Raw genomic sequence first — 27244 nt, forward strand, 5'->3', positions numbered from 1 at the left:
CCCCATCAAGGTATACTGTAACTTGTGCTAGTCCTTGTATTGTAATACTTTCCATTGTCCTCTGGAAAATGGCATATGCTGAAAATACACCAAATGGCAGGCACATATATTGGCTTAAATCTTTGTTGTGCTTATCATGGCATCAACCTCAGAAAGCATAGTCTAATTCAAGTTGTGATATGGAGATGCCGGCATTGGACTGGGGTAGGCACAGTAATTTGCCTCACAACACCAGGTTAAAGTCCAACAGGTTTATTTGGTAGCATGAGCTTTCAGATGAAGGAGCAGAGTTATGAAAGCTTGTGCTACCAAATAAACCTGTTGGACTTTAACCTGGTGTTGTGAGACTTCTTACTAATTCAAGTTGCTGATACGCGTGACTTATATCCAGTTTTGTATAAGATTGACTTCTCGCCAGTTTTGCATACAGCTCTTCAATTTTCAGGATTAGATATTTATCCAATTTGGCAGCCTGATTAACTGTTAACTTATAGTTGCCACAAATGCTGGCATCACCACAGGGTCTATGGGTGCTACCCATTCCACAAACTGAACTGGCTGGATTATGTCCAGTTCTTCCAATCTGTTTAATTCAGTATCCACCTTTTCTTTAACTGCGGGTTTTTTTTCTTGTCTAATCTGTCGCTGAAGAAACTCTCATATTTCTTCATTAGTTCAAGCAGTCCTTCTAGGACTTGGGAAAATCTCGGTCCAAATGATACATTATATATTGCATGTTTTTTTATGTTTCAAGGTAATGTTTTAAAGTTCAGCATTTTTCTACAGGTGATGAATATGTCTGGTAGGATTACAGTTCAGATGTTGGTGTGCTGGAAAATTACTCATTTAAGAACATAAGAAATAGGAGCAGGAGTAGGCCATCTAGCCCTTCGAGCCTGCCCCGCCATTCAACAAGATCATGGCTGATCTGAAGTGGATCAGTTCCACTTTCCTGCTTTCTCCCCATAACCCTTAATTCCCTTGTCTATCAGAAACCTATGTACCCGTGACTTAAATATATTCAGCGAGGTAGCTTCCACCACTTCAATGGGCAGAGAATTCCAGAGACTCACCGCCCTTTGAGTGAAGAAGTTCCTCCTCAACTCCGATCTAAACTGCTCCCCCCCCTTATTTTGAGGCTGTGCCCTCTAGTTCTGCTGAGCTTTCTAAGCGGGAAGAATCTTCCTATCTACCTCTACCCTATCTATCCTCTTCATTATCTTATAAGTCTCTATAAGATTCCCCCTCAGCCTTCTAAACTCCAATGAGTACAGACCCAGTCTATTCAATCTCTCCCCACAGGCTAATCCCTTCATCTCTGGTATCAGCCTAGTGAACCTTCTCTGCACTGCCTTCAAGGCTAATATATCCTTTTGCAAATGTGGCGACCAAAACTGCACACAGTACTCCAGTTGTGGCCTCACCAGTGCCCTGTACAGTTGCAGCAAGACCTCCTTGCTTTTATATTCTATCCCCCTCGCTATAAAGGCCAACATTCCATTCGCCTTCTTGATCACCTGCTGCACCTGCAGACTGGGTTTTTGCAATTCGTGCACAAGGACCCCCAGGTCCCTCTGCACTGTAACATGCTGCAGCTTTTTGCCCTTTAAATAATAATCCCTCCTACTATTATTTCTACCAAAGTGGATAACCTCACACTTGCTAACATTATACTCCATCTGCCAGGTCCTCGCCCACTCACTCAGCCTATCCAAATCTCTCTGCAGACTTTCCGCGCCTTCCACGCAACTTGCTTTTCCACTCATCTTCGTGTCATCAGCAAATTTCGTCACCCTACACTCAGCCCCTTCCTCCAGATCATCTATGTAAATGGTAAACAGTTGAGGCCCCAGCACCGATCCCTGTGGCACTCCACTAGTCACCAACTGCCAACCAGAATTGCACACATTGATTCCAACTCTCTGCTTCCTATTAGACAATCAATCCTCTATCCACGCTAACACCTTACCCCCAACTCCATGCACCCTAACCTTTTGCAGCAACCTTTTGTGAGGCACCTTATCAAACGCCTTTTGGAAATCTAAAAACACCACATCCACCGGTTCCCCTCTGTCTACCGCACTAGTCACATCCTCATTGAAATCCAATAAATTTGTTAAACACGACTTCCCCTTCACAAATCTGTGCTGTGTCTCCTTGATCAAACCGTTCTTTTCTAGGTGCCTTGCTATTTCTTCTTTGATGACGGATTCTAGCATTTTTCCAACTACGGATATTAAACTAACCAGCCTATAATTCCCTGCCTTTTGTCTGCTACCTTTTTTAAACAGCAGCGTAACATTAGCCGTTTTCCAATCTTCTGGCACTTCCCCAGAGTCCAGCGAATTTTGATAAATAATTAATAAGGCATCCGCTATCACCTCAGCCATTTCTTTCAGAACCCTGGGATGCATTCCATCCAGTCCCGGGGACTTGTCCACCTTCAGTCCCGTCAGTCTATCAAGCACTACCTCTCTAGTGACAGTAATTGCATTAAGGACCTCATCTCCTACCATCCCTCTATCTTTAATATTTGGCAAGCTATTTGTGTCCTCCCCTGTGAAGACCGACACAAAAAACTTATTTAAAGCCTCAGCCATTTCCTCGTCACCCACCGCTAAATCCCCCCTCTCGGCCTCCAAGGGTCCAACATTCACTCTAGCTAATCTCCTCTTCTTTATATATTTGTAAAAACTTTTAGTATCATTTTTTATATTTAGAGCTAGTTTAGCTTGATACTCTAGCTCTATTTCATATTCTATTTCAACCTTGCAAAGTGGTTAAGTGGAGTTAATGGACTTTTATTTACTTAAGTTCTCTAGAGATTTCAAATTAGAAAGATTGACATGGTCATGTAAAGTTGGGGTTTATGTGCAGTCTGGATCCATAGCAAAGAGAGAAACAGGTTATTGAAGAAAAAGAGTTGGAGTTTGGCCATTCTAGTTGGGGTTAGGAGAGTTTTGTAGGCTTCTGAAAGCACTATGTCACTCTGAAAACTCAAAGGCTGTCTACAGCCATTATAGCAAGTATATTTGTGATTGCTAACCATCTTTAAAATGGGTTTTAAGTCTGTAAATGTTGCTTATTTGGAATTGAAATAGAGGTAAGCCAAAAATTAAGAGTTGTTTCTTTTCATGTTTAAAGGTTGTTAAAATGTTAAGAGTTAAGCTGCTTCATTTTGTCAGTTATATTTAAACTGTACTTTGAATGAAGCTTGGTTTGATAAAATATCCCAAAATTGTTGGTGCAATTACTCCTGAGGTGAAGCATGCTTTTTTTTCACATTTATGCAAAAATAGAAAAATTGTTGGGCTCTACTTTAGTTTCACATTACACTTTGGGGTTCTAGCACTCTAAAACTATTATTACTGGAAACTGGGCAGACTGTTGCACGTAGCTTATAGGTACTGTGTTGTGCCCATTATTTTTATGGCTTCTCCTGTGCCAGTTGTTAACTTTGCTGTGGTAAATTCAATGGCTGGGCTCCTTCTCTCAAGTACCGAACTGTACTTTGACCTATAGCAGTAGCAGATGCCCCGGCACCTACTTCTATCCTAAGAGGTTTTCCATTTACCAGAAGCAGTATAGTAATGGGGCGATCTTGCCTGCTTTCCCATTAAACAGGGAGTGAACATTTAAATCATTGGTGCTAGCTTCTTCCACATTATACACATGATATTCTACTTAATTAGCTACTGGGTAGACTAGACTTGCTTTTGTATATGATGACTTAAATGGCCTGTCCTATGACAGAAAAAAAAAATCAGCGTCTTTAAACCTACAGGATTCATGAACATTCTGCTTTAATCTTTGCCAATTGATTTCCTCTTTAAATCTTCTTGTTTTATTTGTGGCTGAATTTGCTTCCCACTTCACTACTACATCTTTGTTTTTAGAGCCACTGCTGACTGCAGGTTCCCACTCTAACTGGTGAACAATCCATTTTGCAGGCTTTGTAACTCTTGTGCATCCTTTTCACTGCTCTCCATTGCCAGTGCTATCTCCAATGCTCACTTAAAATTTATATCTGCCACTTTTAGTAATTTCCATTGAATAGATTCACTATTCACTCCACAGACTAATCTATCCCACAGCATATCAAAGTGGCTCCAAAGGCGTAGTGCTCCCAGATTTGTTTCAACTTGGTGATATAAATCGCAATGGTTTCTCCTAGGTCTGCCCCCTTTGAATTAAACTTAATTCTCTGTAACATGACCAATGGTTTTGAATGGTAATGTGACTTTACCAATTCGACAATCTCACTGAGTGACTTGGAGTTGGGTGCACTTGAGAGTACAAGGCTGCAAATCAAATTGTAAGCCTGGATCTCATATGCACATAGGAATATTGACTTTTTTTTCCCCTCCTCCTCTAATCTGTTTGCCTGAAAGTAAAACCCAAATGCTCACCATATTGAGACCAATCCTCTATGGAGACATTAAACTGATCTATCTATCCAAATCGAGGCATTTTCTGATTACTCTTTTTTGCGTCAACTTCACCCGACTTTAATAGAAACTGTATTCTCCCAGTTAGAGGCTAGCTGTTACCCTCATCTACACCATCTAGGCTGACACATCAGAAGATTACTGAAGCATTATTGCAGTGGTGTCCTTTCGGATAAGATCCCTAAAATTCTGGCCTTGTGTACATCCAATTTTCTTTTCCTATCATTGGAGGCCATGTCTTCAGTGTTCTTGGCCCTAAATTCTGCCTAATCCTCTGCAGATTTGTATCCTTTGTATTTTGTCCTTTGCCCACGTCCAATACTTATGGAATTACACCATGGCCACCCTGGGATTTCAAAAATGAAAATGCTAGCCAGGAGCTATGTATGGTGGCCTGGTCTTGTTGCAGACATTACTGACTTAAGTCATGCCAGGAGAACCAAAAACTGCCCTCCTCGGCCTTCCTACATCTAGGGAGTGGCCTGGTAGGCTCTGGGTGTGTGTGCATCTGGACTTCGCCAGGTTTTTTATGGGATCCATGTTCTTAATTATGGCTGATGTGCACTCCAAATAGTTGGAAATACCTCGTATGAGCTCCACCACTTCCCGTGCTAACATTGAGGAACTGTGACAAAGTTTCTGTTTGCACTGGATACCTGAAGTCTTGGTCTCTGACAATGGCACTGCCTTTACTAGCACTGAGTTTCAGACCTTTATGCTTTCCAATGGAAGCAAACACATTAGGACAACACCCTATTACCTGTCATGAAATGGATTGGCTGAACAGGTGATGCAGACTTTCAAGTTTAGCATTAAATAGCAGCCTGCAGCATCCAGAGACCAAACCTGCGTGGTTTTTATTCAATTACAGGACAACCCTAATCAACAACAGGATCATTCCAGTGGAATTGTTAATAGGATGGAGGCTTCAGACGAAATTAAGCCCACTGTTCTCAAGTCTGGCGGGGAGGGTGAAGTCCCAACAAGAGAACCAGAAGAAGAACTATGATTTGGCAAAGAAGAAAGAACGTTTAAAACTGGTGACCAGGTCTTTGGGGATGGTCTCAGTTGGTCCCTGGGATTATAATGGAAAAAACAGGGCTCATGTCTTATAAAGTCTAGGTGCAGGGCAAAGTTCTGAGGAAGCACCTGAACCACCTCAGGAGTAGGGAGGCTACACCAGTACAGGCCTCACTAACAGCCCTGGGGACGACCACTGCCAGTGTTGAGCCATGACTAGAAGTCAACCCTATGTCAGGTGGATTCTGAAATTGAAGCACATGAGACTAGAGTTCCAACTGCGGCAAGTTCTCAGGAAGAACTGGCACCTGCAGCTTTACAGCGTTCCCCTTGGAAGCAAAAGTCTCCAACTTGCTTCACATCCAGATCCATTCCTGCCTCCAACTGGCCCCAGGCCAATAATCAAGCAGCAGAAAAGGCCCTCCTGTGTAAATTGTGCTGTGGAAAAAGTAGACTTGGTGATGGGGCGGAGGACATTATGATGGCCACAGAGAAATGTCAATAGATCTCCCTGTGGGCCTCATTAAGTACAAGCTCCCCTATTGAGTGAGTGGAGGCTTACCCAACAGAGAAAGAGCAGCAGAGGAGTTTAAAACCAGCTGGTTCCACTCAGACCAGCAGTTGAAAGATTCCAGGGCTTCACCTGTATGTTGAAGCTGCAGAAGCAGTACTTCATGTATGTTGCAAAAAAAGGGTGCTGGTGATGCAAGATTGGCCTTGGTGAGATTATTACATAGAAAAGAATCCCTAAAGTGCAGAAGGAGGATGTTCGGCCTATTGTGCCTGCACGGATACAACAAACCTACCCAGGGCCCTGTCCCCATAACCCCCCATATTTACCCTGCTAATCCTGCTGAAATTTAGTGTGGCCAATCCACTTAACCCAGACATCTTTAGACTGTGGCAGAAAACCCATGCATACACGGGGAGGATGTGCAAATTCCACACGAACACTCACCTATCTGAGGCTGGAATTGAACCTGGGTCTCTGGCGCTGTGAGGCAGCAGGGCTAACCACTATGCCATTGTGCTGCCCTGGGGAATTGAAAAAAGTAAGGAGGTTAAGCTTCAGTTATACAAAGCATTACCGAGACCACATCTGGAGTATTGTGTACAGTAGTGGTCACCTTATTTAAGGAAGGATGTAAATGTGTTGGAAGGTTTACCAGACTAATACCTGGAATGGGCGGGTTATCTAATGAGAAAAATTGAGCGGGCTAGGGTTGTAGCTCCTGGAGTTTGGAAGAATAACAGGCAACTAGATTGTCATCTTTAAGATCCTGAGGGGAGTTGACAAGTTGAATGTGACAAGGATGTTTCTCCTGTGGGAGAATCTGGTGCGAGGGGTTACTGTTTAAAAATAGGAGGTTTCAGGGGTCACAGGAGTGGATGTGTTCTTGCGAACTCTGATGCTACTCATCTTTTAATTGGTTTCTATCCTGATTTACAACCCATAATTATCTGATCTTGATAGATCTAATCTGTGCTATGGTCCTGGAAGATCCTGGCTGAATTTGGCAAAGGGGAGCAGAGTTAAGCCAAGAAAACCTTGGTTTGATCGAGGCAATCAGTCAGCTGGGGTGTGGCCCAGTTCACAGTGGCGGTTTTGCTGATGAGCTTATGCTTTGATGATGCTGTTGACTTTGAGATGATAGTCACCATTAAAGTGGAATTGCGGATGATGGTCTCAGCTCCCCTGCACAGATTTATGATGCTCATATTGATGAACTGGGTTTTATCCTAAAGAGAATGGGTGAAGTAGAGAAGAGAATCCTATCAATGGAGGGAGAAATTTCCTCAGTGGGGGCTCACCTTCAGTCCTTGGAAATCCTGCTGCATGGTATGTCATGCATCCTGGCTCACTCAGGGAGGTGGGGCTGGTCTCCCGGGGGATGCATTCCTAGCTAAATTTGAGAATTGATTGCTATGCTTTCAGAATCTTGTTTTGAGGGCTAGGTGTCTCAAGTTCAATAAAGCATACTATATCCGGTCTTCTAGGCATGGGGTTGGTCGAAGACTCCAAGCACTGTCTCACACTGTCTAGTCCTCTGCATTTGTTGAGAAGGGTTGGAGGCGGCCAGACGTGTCAGGTCCTTGTCACCCACCGGGGCCTACGCTTTTCTTTGCCAGGGCTTTGGGATGACAATATGATGGGTTTTGGTGAAATTCTGGATGGATTCCAGATGTCGCTCGGCGATTCTGTCATGACTTTGGCCTTTTCATGCTCCATGGATGGATATGTTATCCCGCAGTTATCATCAATCCTGAACTTTGTTCCCTTGAGATTATAATCCCTGATTTTGTGTTGTCTTTTATCTTGACAAGGGTGTATGATATATGAGCATAAATGCTCCTGTTATTCAGTGAAAATCAGGATTGTCTATTTTTCCTTCTTGATGATATTCGCCCACTGGCATCCTCTAGCAATGGAATGAGGAGGCTGTGGTTTGAGAGTCTCCTTCTTTCCATTGAGGAGCATGCTGAGTTGGTCGTATGACATGAGGGCTGTGCAATATTTACCTGGTTTGCTTTTTTTAAAAAAATATGTTGTAATCAATGCACTTACACTGAGGGAGTACAATTTTCAGTCCCCTTCACCTTACTTTTTAGATGAATAACACCTAAGGAAGGTTGTGGGTAGGTGGTTTGGTACAGAGATGACTGGTATGGCAATCCTCATTGTGGGAGGGAAGAATCCCCCATTAGAACTATTGGGGTCATACTTTACTTTTGTAATTTTGTTGCTCTGGGATTTATAAATCCTTGCGTGGAGGGTGTGGGAAGTCTGCAGAGAGATCTGGATAGGCTGAGCGAGTGGGCGAGGATCTGGCAGATGGAGTATAATGTTAGCAAGTGTGAGGTTATCCACTTTGGCAGAAATAATAGTAGGAGGGATTATTATTTAAAAGGCAAAAAGCTGCAACATGCTACAGTGCAGAGGGACCTGGGAGTCCTTGTGCATGAGTCGCAAAATCCCAGTCTGCAGGTGCAGCAGGTGATCAAGAAGGCGAATGGAATGTTGGCCTTTATAGCGAGGCAGATAGAATATAAAAGTAGGGAGGTCTTGCTGCAACTGTACAGGGTACTGGTGAGGCCGCAGCTGGAGTACTGTGTGCAGTTTTGGTCACCGCACTTGCGGAAGAATATATTGGCCTTGGAGGGAGTGCAGAGGAGGTTCACTAGGTTGATACCGGAGATGAGGGGGTTGGACTATGAAGAGAGCCTAAATAGACTGGGTCTGTACTCGTTGGAGTTTAGAAGGCTGAGGGGGGATCTTATAGAGACGTATAAGATAATGAAGGGGATGGATAGGGTAAAGGTAGAGAGATTCTTCCCGCTCAGAAAGGATAGCAGGACTAGAGGGCACAGCCTCAAGATAAGGGGGGGAGCAGTTTAGATTGGAGTTGAGGAGGAACTTCTTCATTCAAAGGGTGGTGAATCTCTGGAATTCTCTGCCCGTTGAAGTGGTGGAGGCTACCTCGCTAAATATATTTAAGTCATGGGTAGATAGGTTTCTGATAGACAGAGGAATTAAGGATTATGGGGAGAAAGCGGGAAAGTGGAACTGATCCACTTCAGATCAGCCATGATCTTACTGAATGATGAGGCAGGCTCGAAGGGCTAGATGGCCTACTCCTGCTCCTATTTCTTATGTTGTTATGTTTGCTTGTTTCTTGAGAAAGCACAGGCAGATCATGTATCCTGGATACCACCAAGTTCTTTTTTTTTCTGGTGTCTCTGGTGTTGCTGGAGGGGGGGGGGACTATATTCTGGTGCACTCATGGGTATAGTTGACTAATCCTTGGCTATCTAGCCTTGTAGGGTTGGATTTATTTTCATTTGACTGTGCAAATAGTGGCAGTGGTTACTCGATTACTTGGCTCGCAGAATGTATGGTGGACATATTATCCAGTTGTTAGGGTTTCTCTGATGTGGGGAAATGGGTTGAATTGCACTGATGGTGAGGCCCAAATGGTGCCTCTAGGGTACCGAGAGAAAGGGATAGTTTGCTTTGTTCAATGCATAAGAGTGATGCGAATATTCTTGACTAGCTGGCCCTTGGTGTGTTGTTGAGCAGGTTGTGGCAGTGGCGGGCATGTTTGACAGCAGCATATTAGATGGGGGAGTGAGCTGCCCTGCTCAAAGACATCCTCTTCTGGGGGTTTTTGGACTCTTCTCCTTTTTGAGACTTAGTTCTCCTGGGGATGGAGTGTCCTTTTAGCTATGGGACCAGAATCCAAATCCGGGTGTTTTGGTTCAGCATTGTTGGAGTCTCTCTTCGGTTGGATATTAGGCTGGTTGGAGGAGGATGTCATCTCCTCTAAATGGTCTTATATGAAGACTGCTAGTCTGTCCATCTTCTAGTTTAGGCCCCACTGGGGAGGGCAGTATGTTGTTCCTTGTGAGACTATTCTGCTCTCTTCCTGGTATCCTTCATGAAAAAGTGAATGCTTAAAGGCTACATCTATGCCAGAATTTTACTGGCTCACCCATCCCGAGTCTCGCAGAACGGCATTCTCCATTGGCCTCGGGCAGCATCTTACAAGCCTCGGGTCAATGAGGCAGTAAAATTCCGGCACTAGCATTCATTGGATAAATGCTCCTCTCTTTGGAATTTCCATTTTTTAAATGGGGTGGAGGGGAAATTGTTATGGGTTCTGATATGTTATAGTTAATGTAGAGGGTTTCCCTTATCTTGTTGGAGGACAGTGGTGGTATCTCTCCACAAGGTACTCTGTTGCTGATGGGTGTCTTGACAATTCTTCTTCTCCTCATCAATATGGTTTCCTTAGTGGAATATGATTTAAATCCTGTTCAGTGCTTCTGTTTGACTGGAGAGGAGGGAGGTTTGTTGTGTTCCAAGCCTAGGTGAGATGTATGAATTCTTGGCTTATTGGTTACTGCACATGAGAGCATATACTGACACGTCACATCTTGTATCAACGGCAATATCCTAATGTTGCCCCTTTTCTGGGTTATCCTTTTATTGCTATTGCTTGGATGTCCTGGGATGCTGTTAAGTCCCAGTTGGTTGTATATTACCCCATAAGGGATCCTGTATATTGTGTAGCTCTGTCTCAGTTATCCTGTGGAGGAGGGTGTGCACCATGTTGCCCTGTGCTCATGGTTTTACCCTGGTATCCTGACATCCCCCACCCTTTCTGATATCCTTTCCTTATCCGTACAAGAAGAGACACCAACTATAACAATTGCAATGATTGATAATTTGGTGGATCATTTGTATGCATATCAACTGGTCTTTTCTGCATGTTTATGGGGATTGATGATTACTCTGTACAGTACTAGATTTTGGGAATTTGTTGCATCTTGTAATAAATGTAAAATAGACAACTTTAAATAAAACTATCTAAAAAAGGTTGCCCATTTAGAACTCAAATATAAATCAAAAACAAACCATGACTATTTGCATCAATGGATGATATTTTATCTGCATTGCATGAAGCGCAGTAATGGGCATGGAAATCGATACTGTCCCCAACAGCCACAATTGTCAATTTTCATGCCATATTGTCCCCATCCCGCTTTATTAATAAACAACCCTGTGAACCTTGCCAGATTGCTGGCAGGCAGGCCTCGTTTGCCAGCCCCGATATGACTACAACACCACTTCCTCAATGCAGGCGCCATTTTTAATAAGGGCACAGTGCGCACACTTCCCAATGCTTGCAGCACTGAAGTCCTCCACTGAAGAGATGGCCTCAAAGTAAAGAAGAATGCTGCCCCAGATTTAGTGATACCTCACTTGAGCACCTGCTGGATGCCATGAAGGTTTGCCATGATGTCCTTTACCGCTGCTCTGACTGCAGGAAGGGCAACAAAGTGTCAAATCCGGCTTGGGAGCTAGGAACAGCCATGGTGAGTGTGTATGCTGCCCAGAAGAGGTCTGTCACCCAGTGCTGAAAGAGGGTGAGTGATCTCATCTTTTCCACCAGAATAATTCAACCATCTCATCATTCTCAACTCAAACACTCACAAGTCCGTCACGCACCCAAGGAATCTCATTCATTCCCATCTTAATGGACATCACCACTCACTCTGCGACACACATCTAACAGAAAATGCTGAAGTAACTCAGCAGGTCTGACAGCATCTGTAGAGAAAGAATAGAGCTAACATTTCAAGTCTGGGTAACTAGATGGATTTTTCTGACAATCGACAATGGTTTCGTAGCCATCAGTACATTCTTAATTTCAGATACTTTTTATTGAATTCAAATTCCATTATCTGCCGTAGCAGGGTTCAAACCAGGTCCCCAGAACATTAGCTGAGATTCTAGATTAATAGTCTAATATTAATACCACTAGGCCATCACCTAGTTGGAGTCATGCCTGACACAAATTAAGATGGTTATGGTGGTTGGAAGTCAATCATCTCAGTTCCAGAATATCACTACAGGAGCTGATCAGGGTAGTCCTAGGTCCAACCATCTTCAACTGTTTCATTAATAATTTTCCTTCCATCATGAGGTCAGAAGTGGGGTTGTTCACTGACGACAGCACAATGTTGAACATCATTTGCAACTCTCCAGATACTGAAGCAGTCCATGTCTAAATGCAACAAGGCCTGGACGATATCTGGGCTTGGGCTGACAACTGGCAAGTAACATTCATCTCACACAAGTGCCAGTCAATAACCATCTCCAACAAAAGAGGATCTAACAATCAGCCCTTGACATTCAATGGCATTACCATCACTGAATCCCCAACTATCAACATTCTAGGGATTACTGTTGACCATGAACTGAACTGGACTAGCCATATAAATATTGTGGCAACAACAACAAATTAGAGGCTAGGAATCTTGCGACGAGTAACTCACCTCCCAACTCCCCAGAGCCTGTTCACTAACTACAAGGCACCAGTCAGGAGTTGTGTGGATGAGTGCAGCTTCAACACTGAAGATGCTCAAAACCATCAGCAAAGCAGCCACTTGATTAGTACTCCTTCCACAAACATTCAATCCCACCACCATCCACGAACAGTGACAACAGTATGTACCATCTACAAGGCGTATCACAGGAGCTCACCAAGGCTCCTCAGGCAGCACCTACCAAACCCATGACCACATCATCTAGAAAGGCAAAAGCTGCTGATACCTGGTAACAGGACAACTTAAAGGTTCCCTCCAAGACACTCACCATCCTAACTTGGAACTATATCATTGTTCCTACACTGATGTGGGTCAAAATTTTGGAATTCCTTCCCTCAGTACTGTGGGTGTATCTATAGTTCAGGGACTGCAATGGTTCAAGAACCTTTGCACACCACAATCTTTTCAAGGGTAACTAGTGATGGGCAATAAATGCTGGTCCAGCCAGCAATGCCCACATCTCATAAATGAATAAAAAAAAGCCTTGCTGTATCTTCTCTCTGTAAGCATCTGAGGCCATCATGCAGGCATTATCAACAATGTAGTTTGCAGGTATGCTTTGTTTCTGTGGAACCAGTCCTGCATCCTATGTCATGCCTTGAAGATCTGCGATCTACTCAAAATATGCGAGTTGTGAACACTTCATAAGTATCTGGCACAAACTTGCAGTATTTGCTTGTAATAGTCGTACACCAGCTGTACAATTGGAAGCTTTTCCTGTTTATGTTTTATAGTGTATGCTGCCAAGGATAACCACAAGAGTGCAATCGATGGCACTGTCCATCATGGAAGCCTGGAAATCTCAGCGAAAGCCAGCGTTCTGGCATCCTGGCATACTTGATCTTTATCAAAGTTGACGTAATTGTGGGCCTTGGCAAAAAAAGGGCATCAGTGATCTCGTGTAGGCACTTGTATGTGGATGCCTGAGAAATCCTTGGTTCCAGCAAAACCCTAGAAGGAACCAGTGGCATAGACGGAGAGTGTTTGTTATTTTCACAGCCACTGGAAAAGGATGTCCTCCATGTCCACATTGTGCCAATTCATGCAGAATGTGGCAAATGTGAATTATCAGATCCCTGGAACATGTGGGGGCATCAACGACACTGGTTCTCAGTCATCTGCAGATAAGACAGATAACTGTACAGGGCACTGGTGAGGCTGCAACTGGAGTACTGTGTGCAGTTTTGGTCCCCGTATTTGCAAAAGGATATATTGGCCTTGGAGGGAGTACAGAGAAGGTTCACCAGGCTGATACCGGAGATGGGGGGGCGGTTAGCTTATGAAGAGAGATTGAATAGACTGGGTCTGTACTCGTTAGAGTTTAGAAGGGTGAGGGAGGATCTTATAGAGACTTACAAGATAATGAAGGGGCTAGATAGGGAAGAGAGATTCTTCCCGCTTAGAAAGGATAGCAGAACTAGAGGGCACAGCCTCAAAGGGGGGGACAGTTTAGAACGGAGTTGAGGAGGAACTTCTTCACTCAAAGGGTGGTAAATCTCTGGAATTCTCTGCCCATCGAAGTGGTGGAGTCTACCTCGTTGAAAATATTTAAGTCACGGTTAGATAGATTTCTGATAGACAAGGGAATTAAGGGTTATGGGGAGAAAGCGGGAAAGTGGAACTGATTCACTTTAGATCAGCCGTGATCTTATTGAATAGCAGGCAGGCTCAAAGGGCTAGATGGCCTACTCTTGCTCCTATTTCTTATGTTCTTACTTATGTTCTTATGACTCCAATACACCTTTGGTATAGTGAGATGCCTGTGCGTGATGTTTCTGGTCCCCTGAATGTCGGCATCCAAAGTGGGCATTGCTGGGCCATGGACTTCAGGGTTTTGTTCCTGCTTTTGGTGAGCCAGCTTTCCCCTTTGCTAACGCCTCTTTCTTCTTCCATTTCTGTTTGCAATATGTAGGCAACAATTAATGCAGGTCTTATCTGCCTTGTGGCCTCCTCTCTGCAGTATAAATGAGAAACACATAGGAGTCAGAACTCATCTTCAATATTCACTTTGATGTCAATGATTTGTTTGTAAATGTGAGTTAAAGGACCTGGTTCCCGTGTTGCCAAATGTTCACGACATAAACGATTGACACTGGTATGTGTACTAAGGTGATTCCCTTCTCGCAAATCATGAATTACTAAGATGAGACTGTTTTGGCCAGGTGTCTGGATGTGCTGCTTTCAGTTCAGGTGCTGGCATCCTCACACACAGCACAGTAAGACTGCAGTGTTAGGAGCATACAGAGCGTCAATTTTTAAACAAGTTTTGCAAGATGTTGAGGGTGGTCTGAGGCTTGTCTTGTTGAAATTGTCCAGCGCCACTAATGCAACACTAATGCTGTTCAATTACACTTAATTTCATCATTTTTGTGGGGAAACACCATGCTGCGAGGAAGACAATAAACTCAGGATATCGATTAGTGTCAGTTTGTGTGTTCATTGCTTCAGTTCGATGATTTCCTGTATTGCATTAAAAGTTCACTAACACCTCTCAGCTCTGCTCATCTAGGAATGCACTGTTCTGTTGGTGGCCCTTTATTCGCACTCTTCCCACCACCACCAGCTCCCACTCCGCCCATTGCAGTCAGCTGGTGTCCATGGTGCCTGCAAAGACTCCAACAGCAAGGTTTGCTCTCATATTTTTTGTCTGCGCAACCACAGCTGGTGCAAGGTGTGGTGGCGGTGAGCTCTCATTGCCAGACTTGCTTGAACCCTCCATGTGAGGATGGAAACCACCTCCCTCTTCATCACTGAGAAAATAAACATGAAGGTTACCCTCTGTCATAAGCCTCTCACTCCTCCATCTATATTCCTTGTATCCATTGCTCTTGTGTTACTTATCCAAGTGTTAGCCCACAGATACTCTGAGGTGGAGGGACTATGCCACTTGTCACAACATGCAAGCTTGCCTGAGACCACTTCCCCCTTTTGCCAAGCAAGCCCTCATCTTGCAGCCATTGATAAGATACCTCTGCCTTTCCACTGGGCTAGTAAGTAGAGACAGGCCTGTGAGCCCCTCCAGAACTGATGTGGGGCTGCCTGCAAAACCTGACAGTGAATTTTAGAAGCACTGTCCAAAACAAGGTAGGAAAATTAACCTCAAAGTGAGGAGCAAAGTGCAAGTTGCCAGTTGCACATTGCTTTTGTACTGTTGTGAAACTGTGCATTGAAGTGGCTGTGTGATCCAGTGTGGCAGGATGATTCTGGCAAGCAGGGCTTATAGTGAGATGCAAATCTATAGAAATGATGTTCCTGACATACAACAGTGAGAAATGCAATGCGTCATTGATGGGAGAAGACGACATTTATAAAGAGACAAAATTGATTTTTGCAAGTGCATGAGATTTTCCACTTCCACCCGCCATGACTCCAGCTGCAAACAAGAACGGAAAATCCCAGATAATGTGTTGGATTGAAATATTTTCTTTACACTTCCATTTTTTAGGCAGAATGATTTCTGGAAAAGCTTGTGTTTTTCCTTGGCTGTCTACATTGGGCTTATCGTCTCCAGAATTTAGGCAACTACAATGTGATCTTATTGAAACAAGATTCTGAAAGTCTACACACTGAGAAGTTCCCTTGGCTGGGAAATATAGAGCACAGGGACTCTGTCTCAGGATAAGGGGTCAATTGTTTAGGACTGAAATGATGAAAAAAATTCTTCAAAGACTTGCAAGTCTTTGGAATTCTACCCCTCTGGGGTAGAGAACTGAATATATTTAAGGCCGAGACAGACAGATTTTTGGCCATTCATGGAATAGGGGTGGGGGTGGGAAGTGGAAATGAGGCAGGTCTATTTTACAAACCTTCTGATCATCACACTGAGGTGAGAATGATAGCCCTTAACATCAAGGCTCCATTCAACAGAGTGTGGCATCAAGGAGCTCTAACAAAATGGGAATCATTGGGTATTGGGAGCAAATATTCTGCTGGTTGGAGTCATACCTGGTACATAGGAAGATGGTTGTGATTGTGGAGGGTCAGCCATTTCAGCTGCAGGATATCTCTGCAGGAGTGCCTCAGAGTAGTGTCCTAGGCCCAACAATCTTCAGTTGCTTCATCAATGACTTTCCCTCCATCATAAGGTCAGAAGTGGGGATGTTAGCTGATGATTGCACAATGTTTAGTGCCTATCACAACTCCTCAGATGCTGAAGCAGTCCATGTTCAAATGCAATAGGATCTGGACAATATCCAGGCTTGGGCTAATGAGTGGCAAGTAGCATTTGTGTCACACAAATGCCAGGCAATGATCGTCATCAATAAGAGACACTCTAACCATCATCCCTTGACATTCAATGGTATTATCATCACTGAATCCCCCACTGTAAACATTCTTGGGGTTACCATTGACCAGAAGCTCAACTGGACTCATCCCACAGTGGCAACAAGAGCAGTCAGAGGCTAGGAATACTGCAGCGAGCATCTCATCTCCTGACTCGCCAAAGCGTATCCACCATCTATAAGGCACAAATCAGGAGTGTGATGGAATGCTCCCCACTTGCCTAGATGGGTGCAGTTCCAACAACACACAAGAATCTTGACAGCATCCAGGACAAAGCAGCCCACTTGATTGGCACCACATCAACAAACATTCTATCTCTCCACCACTGATACTCAGTAGCAGCAGTGTGTACTATCTATAAGATGCATTGCAGCAACTCACCAAAGATCCTTAGACAGCACCTTCCAAACACACGACCATTTCCATCTAGAAGGACAAGGGCAGCAGATACATGGGAACACCATCACCTGCAAGTTCCCCTCCAAGCCACTCACCATCCTGACTTCAAAATATATTCACAGTCATTGGATCAAAATTCTGGAATTCCCTCTCTAACGGCATTGTGGGTCAACCCATAGCATGTGGACTGCAGCGATTTAAGGAAGCAGCTCACCACCACATTCTGAAGGGCAACAAGGGATGAGCAATTAATACTGACCAGCCAGTGACACCCATATCCCGCGAATGAATAAATAAAGCTACCCTCTCTGCCCTGTGAAAAAAAAACCAATTAATTCAGCCACATTTTTTTCCAATTCCCAACTCTCTTGGTTTCGATCCAGTGTACTTATTGCTGTCAGTACCTCTATGAATCCATTCAATAATTACTTTCCATTTCCTTACCCTTTGATGACCTGATCCTGATCAGATCCCATATGGTTATCCCACCCACCTCATCCCTAATTTTGAATTCCCAAAATTCCCCCTTCTCTAATATTAAAGCTGCCCCTATGGTCTTAAACCTGTGGAGTGCAGACTGGCCTGCCTGACCTATGTAACTAATCTGGCTGTCTTTCTCAAGTGGTAACACTTTGCTTCTAAAAGGCCAAGACCATCTTATTGCTTCAGGGAAATCCTTTGTGCCGGAGTACAGCTGGATGGGCTGTCTCTCCTGTTGTCACACAGCACACTCAAAGGGAACCTGATGCTAAATTATAGCCAATCTCAAACTTCTTCATCATTAATAATTACTGCCTCTAATGTCCTTCTTCATTTCTTTCATCATCACCTAGGTTTCTTTCTTGAATCAACACATTCCCGTTTGTTATCTCTGTCTAACTCCTCGAAACACTCCCTTCCACCTATAGGTGCCTTTATCAAGAGGGCATATTTCCAGTGCAGAATGTGCATGTACATACCACCTACTACATTTTTTACTCAGGGCACAGTAACAACAAAAATTCATGGCCATTAAGTAGTTAACTGGAATTTACTGATATTATAATCTTGATGCAGGAGATATCTATTCATTTTGTCCAACTCAACTACTGATGTGTTTTAGACTTTCAGAAATTTGCAAGGTGAAGTTAAGCAAATAGTTTAAAAATTGAACAACAGTTATGTCATTGTTTTCATAAGTTTTAGAAAGTATGTTCTGTTGCATATTTTCTTGTTTCAATGTATACACTAACAAATAATGATGCTAAATAAAAATTTTGCCGCAACCGGCTTACTCACCAAACAGAGCTTAGCTATACGGTTTCCATTTAACTATTTTGTCTGATTTCTGGGTGACATAGCCCATCCCAGCCCTGAATACTGCTCCAGGCAATCAGTTGGATTCTGTGTTTAGTCTTTGATCAACGCTCAACTATCAGATTAGCATATGCACACACTCATCCTGCACTTTATCCTCTTAATAAACTTTCAAACTCCCCCACTGCTGTTCGACAGAGCAATCAGCCACTGCCTGAACCAATCCCCCACTCATTCCACCGCTGAATGCCAAGTATGTGTGCATGCTGTGTAATTGCTCTTTGACTATTCCTACAGGAGCGATTCCTACCCGTTTGATGCAGTCCGTTTTTGACAGCCGTTCTAGGATCAGCTTTGCCCATAGTGTATTGGGAATTTCCTGCAAAGCAAAAGAGAATTGCAAAGAGATGAGAGGGTGAATATTCAGAGCGAAGTTCAAAAGGAATTCCAAAGCCCCTACATGATTAGGCTGAAGGAGAAAAGTGAAGAGAATCGGCAGGCACTTTTTTTTGACAGTTACTGGGTCCCATGGGGGAATTGGCTCGAGACCCATGGTCCAGCGCAGTGGGAGTGTGGAATCACTGCCTGCTTGTGGTGGATCATGCTGCTTGCTGCCGCAGCCAGTGTCTGCTTCATCCCTTTGAAGTGTCACACTGACAGAGGTTATGAAAGTTACAAACTCATTTTGTGTTGTCCTGCTATACCAAGCAATCTTTTAAAGTTGCTTTAGGGTTTATAGAAAATCTGGAAGAAAAAAATTAGTAAGAATGTCGAAAGTGGTTAAGATTCACGTCTACCATCTGGAGCAAAGTATGGTAACTTTCAAAACACAAGATGCACAAATAATATCTGTAAGATTTAACTTATAAAGAGTGAATTACTAAAGTAAGCAGGGTGGTGGTCAACCCTGTAAGTGGGATATAAAATTATATTCTCAGGTCTTCATTGTGTATCCTATTTATACAACATATTAGCTAAAAAGGTACAATTTGAATGATAAGCATTAGAATAGAAATAATTTTAATTGCAAACTATACTGATGTGCAGATTGGTTCCTGGATCGTTATCTTGAATAGCCCTCCCCCACAGCCCCAGCAGTGTTATTTTTCTCAATTATAATGATATTTCCATGAAATTTAAATATTTCATGGAAACAGTTTGATCATATGAAATATAAAAATTATACTGCTGCTTGGGTTAGAACTTTTGCCCAATTGTTTTAAATCTTTTCTCAATTTAAAATGTGCAATAATTTTGTTTCCCAACTCTAAATTTGACTGCATTACTGGAACTGTACTAAGAACACAGTTCCTTCAGAACTAAAACAAAGAGAATTTGTTGATGTATTCAGTCATCAAAAAGTGAAGTTTTAACAAAAAATTTAAATAATTGAAGTTACTGCTTTGGAAAGCTGATCTTACACCAGCCATGGAAAGTAATGGCTTAACAGTTTTAAGAATTTCAGGGAACCACTAAAGTACAAATTTTATTGTTAGAATGTTAGTTTTCAACGGAGCAACAGGAATTAATGAAGTTTATTCCTCCCACTGAAAATGGATGATGTGTCTTCTACACAGCAAAATTGATGGTACTTTTAATACAATCAATGACACTAACCACTGCATCCTTTCAGCTTTTGCAGATGTTCAAAAAAAAAATCAATATGTAATCACAAAGAGGCTAAACATGTCTAGGGAAAATGCAAGGCTTATTCCTTGTAGAACAATGTCATTGTCATTTAAACAAATATATAGAAAGATAAGCACGCAAAAGACAACATTGAGGGCCACCTTCACAAAAGTACAATGCCACACAGTTAACGTTACATGCTTTTCATTTGAACAAATTAAACTGTACTATATTAAAGTATCTTAAATCACAAAATGGTTAAGTTTAAATCTGAAGTATTATGTAGTTAGCTGCAAAGATGTCTATCAACCAATGCATGAATACATTCACAAACAGTACAACTGTCCTGTAAATTAACATTTGTTTATGCCTTTGTGAAGCAAGGCCCTCAGGAGGTTTTTTTCTGCAATATAATGCAAGTTCTTGTTGAAGTAATCAACGTTGAAGCAACATTTAAATTATTCTCTTCTTGTTTCAAATCATTATTTGTGAAAGGATTCTCGCCAGCAGTTCTGATTTAATCCCTGTATTGGACTTGACCCTTCTCGCAACGGCCAAAATTAATGTCAGAAAAACATTGGCCAATCAAAACATTAAAGCCCAGAAAGGATATCATAACAATTACAATTTCCAAGTAAAGAGCTAGTGTACTAAGAATATAATTAATGCCCATGCTGCTCTTTAAGAAGCTGCACTACAATAATTTTTCCAGAGCTGTTATCTCCCTTGAGCAGAGTTTTATTCCTTTAATTAGCACTGAGTAACTCCACTTATTTTCATCCACTTCCACACTACAGCATTGCTTAAAATTAATTTAAATGGGCAGTATTTATTGAAAAAGTTAAACTAAATTCATACCCCCTCATCTGATCCAGGTTTCACTGGATACACTGTATGACAAAACAGCAACATGTCAAAATCACAATATTCACAAACTGCAAGAAGAATGATTCAGTTTGGTTACGAGATTGAACCAACTATGTACTGCCAGGTCTATGAGAATGTTACCTGGTGCCAAATGCAGGTTACTTCATAACTCATGGTCAATTGTGATGTTACTTGGTCAATGGTTAGAGCATTACAATTAGCAGAGCATTCCTGAAAAAAGCAGTGGAAGTTCTTTATTTGTTCAGGGGATGTAGGCTTGCTGGCTAGGCCAATATTTATTGCCCATTCCTAATTGTCCTTAAACTGAATGGTTTGCTAGGCCATTTAATAGTCAATCACATTGCTATGGATCTGAAGTCACATGTTGGCAGACTAGGTAAGGTTGTCAGATTTCTTTCCCTAAAGGATATTAATAAATCAGATGGGTTTTTACAATTGACAATGGTTTCATGGTCAAATTAGACTTTTAATTCCAGAAGTTGAGGAATACTAGACAGAATTTGCACTTATCTGCTAACTGGAATATGGGCATATCCAGTAAGGATACGATCATGTTCATGTGTGACAATCCCAAAGGCCAAATTTCTGACTGGAGATTAAGAGCCACCACAGATGGGATTTCAAGGACTGTGAGTGCTAATAAAATCATATGCCCAAGTTACTACCTTTAGAAAATATTGAACAAAAACACTGAAAATAACATTACTGTACCTTATTGTGGATGTTTAACTTTTGAATTTTGTTAGAAATCACAGATTTACTTGCTAGCATATTGTCCAAAGTGAGAAAGTTCGTACTGATCTTGTCACACAGCAACTTGGCCTAGTAAAAGTAAAGTGAAAAATTTCACACATGGGAATAATGCCAGTTGGTAGTTTAAGGTTAAATCTTTAGGGCTTTAAGAATTAACAATGCTATACCATACACAGATATCTTAAAAGAACAGGGACAACACCAAAGCATTATTGATAAAAAATGTTCAAAGTATATCTCATGGTTTTTGGATTGATAAGAAACACAGATTTCTAGATCAATTCTTTTTCTCTTTAATCCCTTTAGTGAAGCAGAAAGAAACAAAAACATATTCTCTATTTCTTAAAGATTATTTGGCACATTGAAAATATAGACATTTCACTATAAATATAGCAACAGATTAAAATAAATTACAAATCAATAAGCAAATTATGCATGCAAAAAGATATTTGAATTTTTGTTATATACAGACCAAGAGGAAAATTTAAGCAATTGAGTTTCTGCAAAATAAGAATGTACAAAAGTTACCTTCTACCACAAGTATCAATATTTATACTTAACAGTGGAGAAAATATCAAGGAGTGAAAGATGACTTAGTAGGACATGCAGCTAAGAAAGGGAATAGGATTGACCCTAGAATCTCTGGATCATTGAGTTACAAACTTTTTAACATGGAACTGAAAGCAACAAGAATATTAGAAATTACAACACAGAACCGAACAAACTGCAGCCCATTAAACTACCATTAATAGTTTTTCCCTTTCCCTTTCCTGTTATTTTTCAGGTAGTTATTCAATTTAATTTTACATAAGGTTATAAATTCTTGGGTAGAAACTTGTCCTCGCTAAGCCTGTTTTCTGGGTGGAAAATAGGGGCAAAACTGAGCATTTTGGAGGGCTCTGATACGCAACCCAAGGTATACTGAAATACACCCAGGACCATAATTAACATCAGGGAATTCTTATGTCTCCTGCATCGCCAGCTTGAACGCATATTAAGACCCTTGCATATGCTATTGAGGGGTCTAACACCTGCCTGCAGATTTCCTCAACAAGGTTAATCTTGGTCCTAGAGAAATAATGTGCAGGGGTATGAAGAAAAGGCAAGAGAACAGCACTTAGTCATAATGCTCATTTGGAGTCTGGGTACATACATGATGGGCTGAATTACCTCCTTCTGTGTTATAACAATTTTGTGACCTGTTCAGTCAGGTTTTAATACAAGCAGTGTGACATAAAGTGTGCCAGCACCAAAAATATTTGATTTTATTTTTTGATCTAGACCAAGAATGTTCCTTCAAAGTTCAGATTTATTTATTTAGTCAGAAGTAAAGCTTACATTAACACTGCAATGACACTACTGTGAAATTCCCCTGGTCGCCACAGTCCGATACCTGTTCGGCTCAGTGCACCTAATCAGCACGTCTTTCAGAATGTGGGGGGAAACCGGAGCACCTGGAGGAAACTCATGCAGACACAGGGAGAATGTGCAAACTCCACACGTTCAGTGACCCAAGCAAGAATCAAACTCAGATCTCTGGTGCTGTAAAGCAGCAGTGCTAACCATTGTGCTATCGTGCCGCCCCACAGCATATCCAAGAGCCACAGTGCTTTAACCCATCCCTTTCCAGGGCTTGCCTCAGGGTCAGAAAAGCTAGTAGCTCCAAATTTCACCTCCAACTCCTGCAGGCACAACACATGCCAGCAACTTTCTGAAATTATGAAGCCCAAAGTCTAATTTCCAGTGAGCATCAATCCTGAATTAAAAATAAACCAAGATCAATTTTTACCCAATTGTCACAATACCTAAGGTAAACCATTCCCTATTCAAATGCATGAAATTGTTTTCTAATATCTTCCTTCATTTTTCAAATAGTGTATTTCAGGTTTTGTGCACTTCTAACCAATGTGGCTGCTACAGGAAATAATATTTCACTGCTTATTTTGTCAAAACAGTCATATTTTTAAACATTCTACGATTCCCTTCAATATTCTACATTCTGGTTAAAAAAAAACTCAATAAGGTAAGGATGGAGGGGGCGGCACGGTGGCACAGTGGTTGGCACTGCTGCTTCACGGCTCCTGGGTCCTGAGTTTGATTCCCGGCTCAGGTCACTGTCTGTGTGGAGTTTCCATGTTCTCCTCGTGTCTGCGTGGGTTTCCTCCGGGTGCTCCGGTTTCCTCCCACGGTCCAAGGATGTGCGGGTTAGGTTGATTGGCTATGCTAAGAAATTGCCCCTTAGTGTCCAGGGATGCGCAGGTTAGAGGGATTAGTGGGTATAATATGTAGGGATATGGGGGTAGGGCCTGGGTGGGATTGTGTTCTGTGCAGACTCGAAGGGCCGAAGGGCCTCTTTCTGCACTGTAGGGTTCTATGAATTTATGATTCTATTTTAATAAATGCAAAAGACGGTAGATGCCAGATGTCTGAAATAAAAACAAAATGTTAGAAAAACTCAGCAGGTCTGACAGCATCTGTGGAGAGAGAAAGAGAGCTAACCTTTCAAGTCCATATGACTCTTCTTCAGACCTTATCATTCAAGCCTCTATACTTCTCGAACCATTTTGGTATCATTCCAATGAATCTAATAATGCCCTTTATATGGCAATGCCCAGAACTGCTCCAGTGATAAACAAATGTCTTATACAAATTCAGTATAATGTGTTGCTTTTACAGCCAATATAGAAACTCATTATTTGCCATTTCACAGCCCTTTCTATATGCATTTTTGCGTTTAAAGAACCTTACAGCTATCTCCTGAAGTACCTTTGTTCATCCAATCTGTTAATCATTGCCCCATTATAAGAAACACAGTCTTTCACTGTTCCTTCCCCCAAAAATGTATAACTTCACAGTTTTCTGCATTGAATGGCATCTGCCTACTGGTGAACTGCCAGACATGTCAGAATCCAGAATTGTTGAAATCACGACTTTACTGTGAGGAATAACATGTCTGCAATCTGCTAAGATCTAATGAAGGTGCAGACATTGCAGGTTGAGATTAGGCAGTTATGGCATAGATCAACAAAACCATTAATTGGAGAGCCTAATAAAAATGTTGACAATGTGCTGGTCAGGGAGGTTTGGCTTATTTTCTCTAAGACTAGAGACCTTGTACTATCATGGGAATGTGTATATAAAGGGAGATAAGAAAGGATTCTGAGAATGCACGTTCATAAATTAGGATCTCAAAAGTCTTGATATTCACCTAATCGCAAAGTCGAAGGGTGATCGCCTATGTGGGTAGAAAATGAATGTGAAGGCTGAGAGGGATGTGAGCTAGGCAAGAAATTCTTTGGTTATTTGGGTAAGATGATTTTAAAGAAGGATTAAATCAATAAGGATCTGGAGTTGTTCAGCTGAAAGATGAAACTGATCAGATGAAATGCAAATTAAGTGAGAAAGGAACCTAGAACTTTGGCAGGTGGGGAACAGAATCATTACAGCACAGAAGGAGGTCATTTAAACATTGTGTCTACACCAGCTCTCCAAACGAGCATTGTGACTTAGTGCCATTCCCCTGCATTTTCCCTGTACATTTGCACATTATATTCAAGCTCTTGAATGCCTCCATTGAACCTGCTTCCACCACACTTCCAGGCACTGCATTCCTGACCCGAACAACTGGTATAAAAATGCTTCTCTCACTTCACATTTGTAAAAGCAGTGAAGGATTCTAAAGGGGACTAATTGGTCATTACCAAATGCATAATGTGGACCAGATGTATAAGGGATAAAGGCCAAAGTAGGATTTTGGGAATATTTCTATGTCACCACCACAGCTGACAGGGGAAAGGAAAAGACACAGAAAACCCAGGGAGGCAGACTCAGCAGGAAGGAAAAGATTGCCCTAAAACCTCTACGGCTGATAATGTTAACACACGCCTTGGTCAAAGGAACAGAAGAGATGGAAGAGGCTGCAAATGTCAGTGGCAAGGCCAGTATTTGTTACCTATCCCTAATTGCCCTTTGAGGGCAGGTAAAAGTGAATCACATTGCAATGGGTATGCTATAGGTCTGTAGTCACATGTAGGCCAGACCAAGTAGGGATGGCAACTTCCTTCTCTGAAGGACATTACGTGAACTAGACAGGTTTTTATCACAGTCAATGATGGTCTCATGATCACTATTACTGAGATGAGCTTAAATTCCACCAGCTGCCCTGAAGAGAACCCAAGTCACGATGTGGATATGACGGCGTTGGACTGGGGTAAACACAGTAAAACGTCTGACAACACCAGGTTTAAGTCAACCGATTTATTTGATAGTACACTCACTAGCTTTCGAGTTAGTCCCTTCGTCAGGTGAATGGAGAGTTCTGGCCTCAGACAGAGAATATAAAGCACAGACAGTTTACAGATTACTGATTAGAATGCGAATCTTTACACCTAACCTGCTGTTCAAGTCTTAAAGTGGTCGACAATGTGAGTGGAAGGAGCACTGATCAAAGGTTAAAGAGATGTGTATTGTCTCCAGATACACATCTCTTTAACCTGCGATCAGTGCTCCTTCCACTCACATTGTCGACCATTTTAAGACTTGAACAGCAGGTTAGGTGTGAAGATTCGCATTCTAATCAGTAATCTGTAAACTGTCTGTGCTTTATATTCTCTGTCTGAGGCCAGAACTCTCCATTCACCTGACGAAGGGACTAACTCGAAAGCTAGTGAGTGTACTATCAAATAAATCGGTTGGACTTAAACCTGGTGTTGTCAGACTTTTTACTGTGAGAACCCAAGTTCCAGAGCTTGTTAAACTAGCGACATTACTACTAGCCCACTGTTTCCCCCTGGCCAAACTGTAAAAATGATCCCAGGCAGGATGGATAAAGGCCTGGAACATCAGGGCAAATGAAATTTGGAAGAAGCAACTGCAAGCAGAGCCAAAGTGGAATTTGGTGGTTTTGTCAGGGTGGGAGCGATGCAATAAGGAGAAGACAGCAGAAGATTCCAATCACGATAGAGGAGTGAAATAGGGATATGTGAAATTGTCTTTGGGTATCTTCCTTCATTTAAAGAAACTCTGATCCAGAGCAATAACCAATACATATTGATACACAAGATTCTTCTCCACAGAATGAATAATATTTAGTATAGTGAACATTGATCAACAGATCCTTTAGGGGTATCAAAATGCCACAAGGCCCAAAAAGTCCTGCCCTTATTGAAGGGCAAAAGGTCCACATAGACTCTCCAAAGGAAAATGAGCAGATAAAATTTGAGAGCGAGAGGGTAGTGCAAAAAGAGAATAATAGTTTCAAATGAAGGGCAATAAAAAATTCCTACTGCTTTAAATATTTTAGTTTACTCCTTTGTGTGCCAGAAACAGTCTTCACGACATTTAGTTTTCAGCTGGCAACAATCTATTTAATTTACCAGACAATTATTTAGTATTTTAATTTCATCATCATGCAGACATGTTGTAGAATAATACAAACATTTTTGCAGATAGTAATGTACTGGAACCTGACAATATTTTTAAACATCATATAATGTATTTCACCTGTCATAAACAGTAAGGCTACACTGACAAAATGTCAAGTTAATAATTAGTGTAAACTTCAAATAAAGAAAAATAGAATTATTTGCTTCCACTCTCAAACCTGAAAGCTAAGATGTGAAGAATTTACAAAATCT

The 27244-nt window shown here is 41.9% G+C and overlaps 1 protein-coding gene across 3 annotated transcripts in view; it reads right to left on the reverse strand.

The window, feature by feature from the left end:
• The window catches only part of ak8 (adenylate kinase 8), a 175910-nt gene that overhangs the window by 134170 nt on the left and 14496 nt on the right, over window positions 1–27244 (reverse strand). For all 3 annotated transcript variants that reach the window (XM_080212231.1, XM_080212230.1, XM_080212232.1), the window contains exons 4-5: window positions 21567–21677; window positions 18649–18717 (exon numbers count right to left, since the gene is read on the reverse strand). In XM_080212231.1, coding sequence (XP_080068357.1) covers window positions 18649–18717; window positions 21567–21677 — 180 coding nt within the window. The remainder of the gene's footprint in view (window positions 1–18648; window positions 18718–21566; window positions 21678–27244) is intronic.

This window comes from Carcharhinus amblyrhynchos, chromosome 25, assembly GCF_965287045.1.
Source record: "Carcharhinus amblyrhynchos chromosome 25, sCarAmb.v2.hapA, whole genome shotgun sequence".
Taxonomy (NCBI): domain Eukaryota; kingdom Metazoa; phylum Chordata; class Chondrichthyes; order Carcharhiniformes; family Carcharhinidae; genus Carcharhinus; species Carcharhinus amblyrhynchos.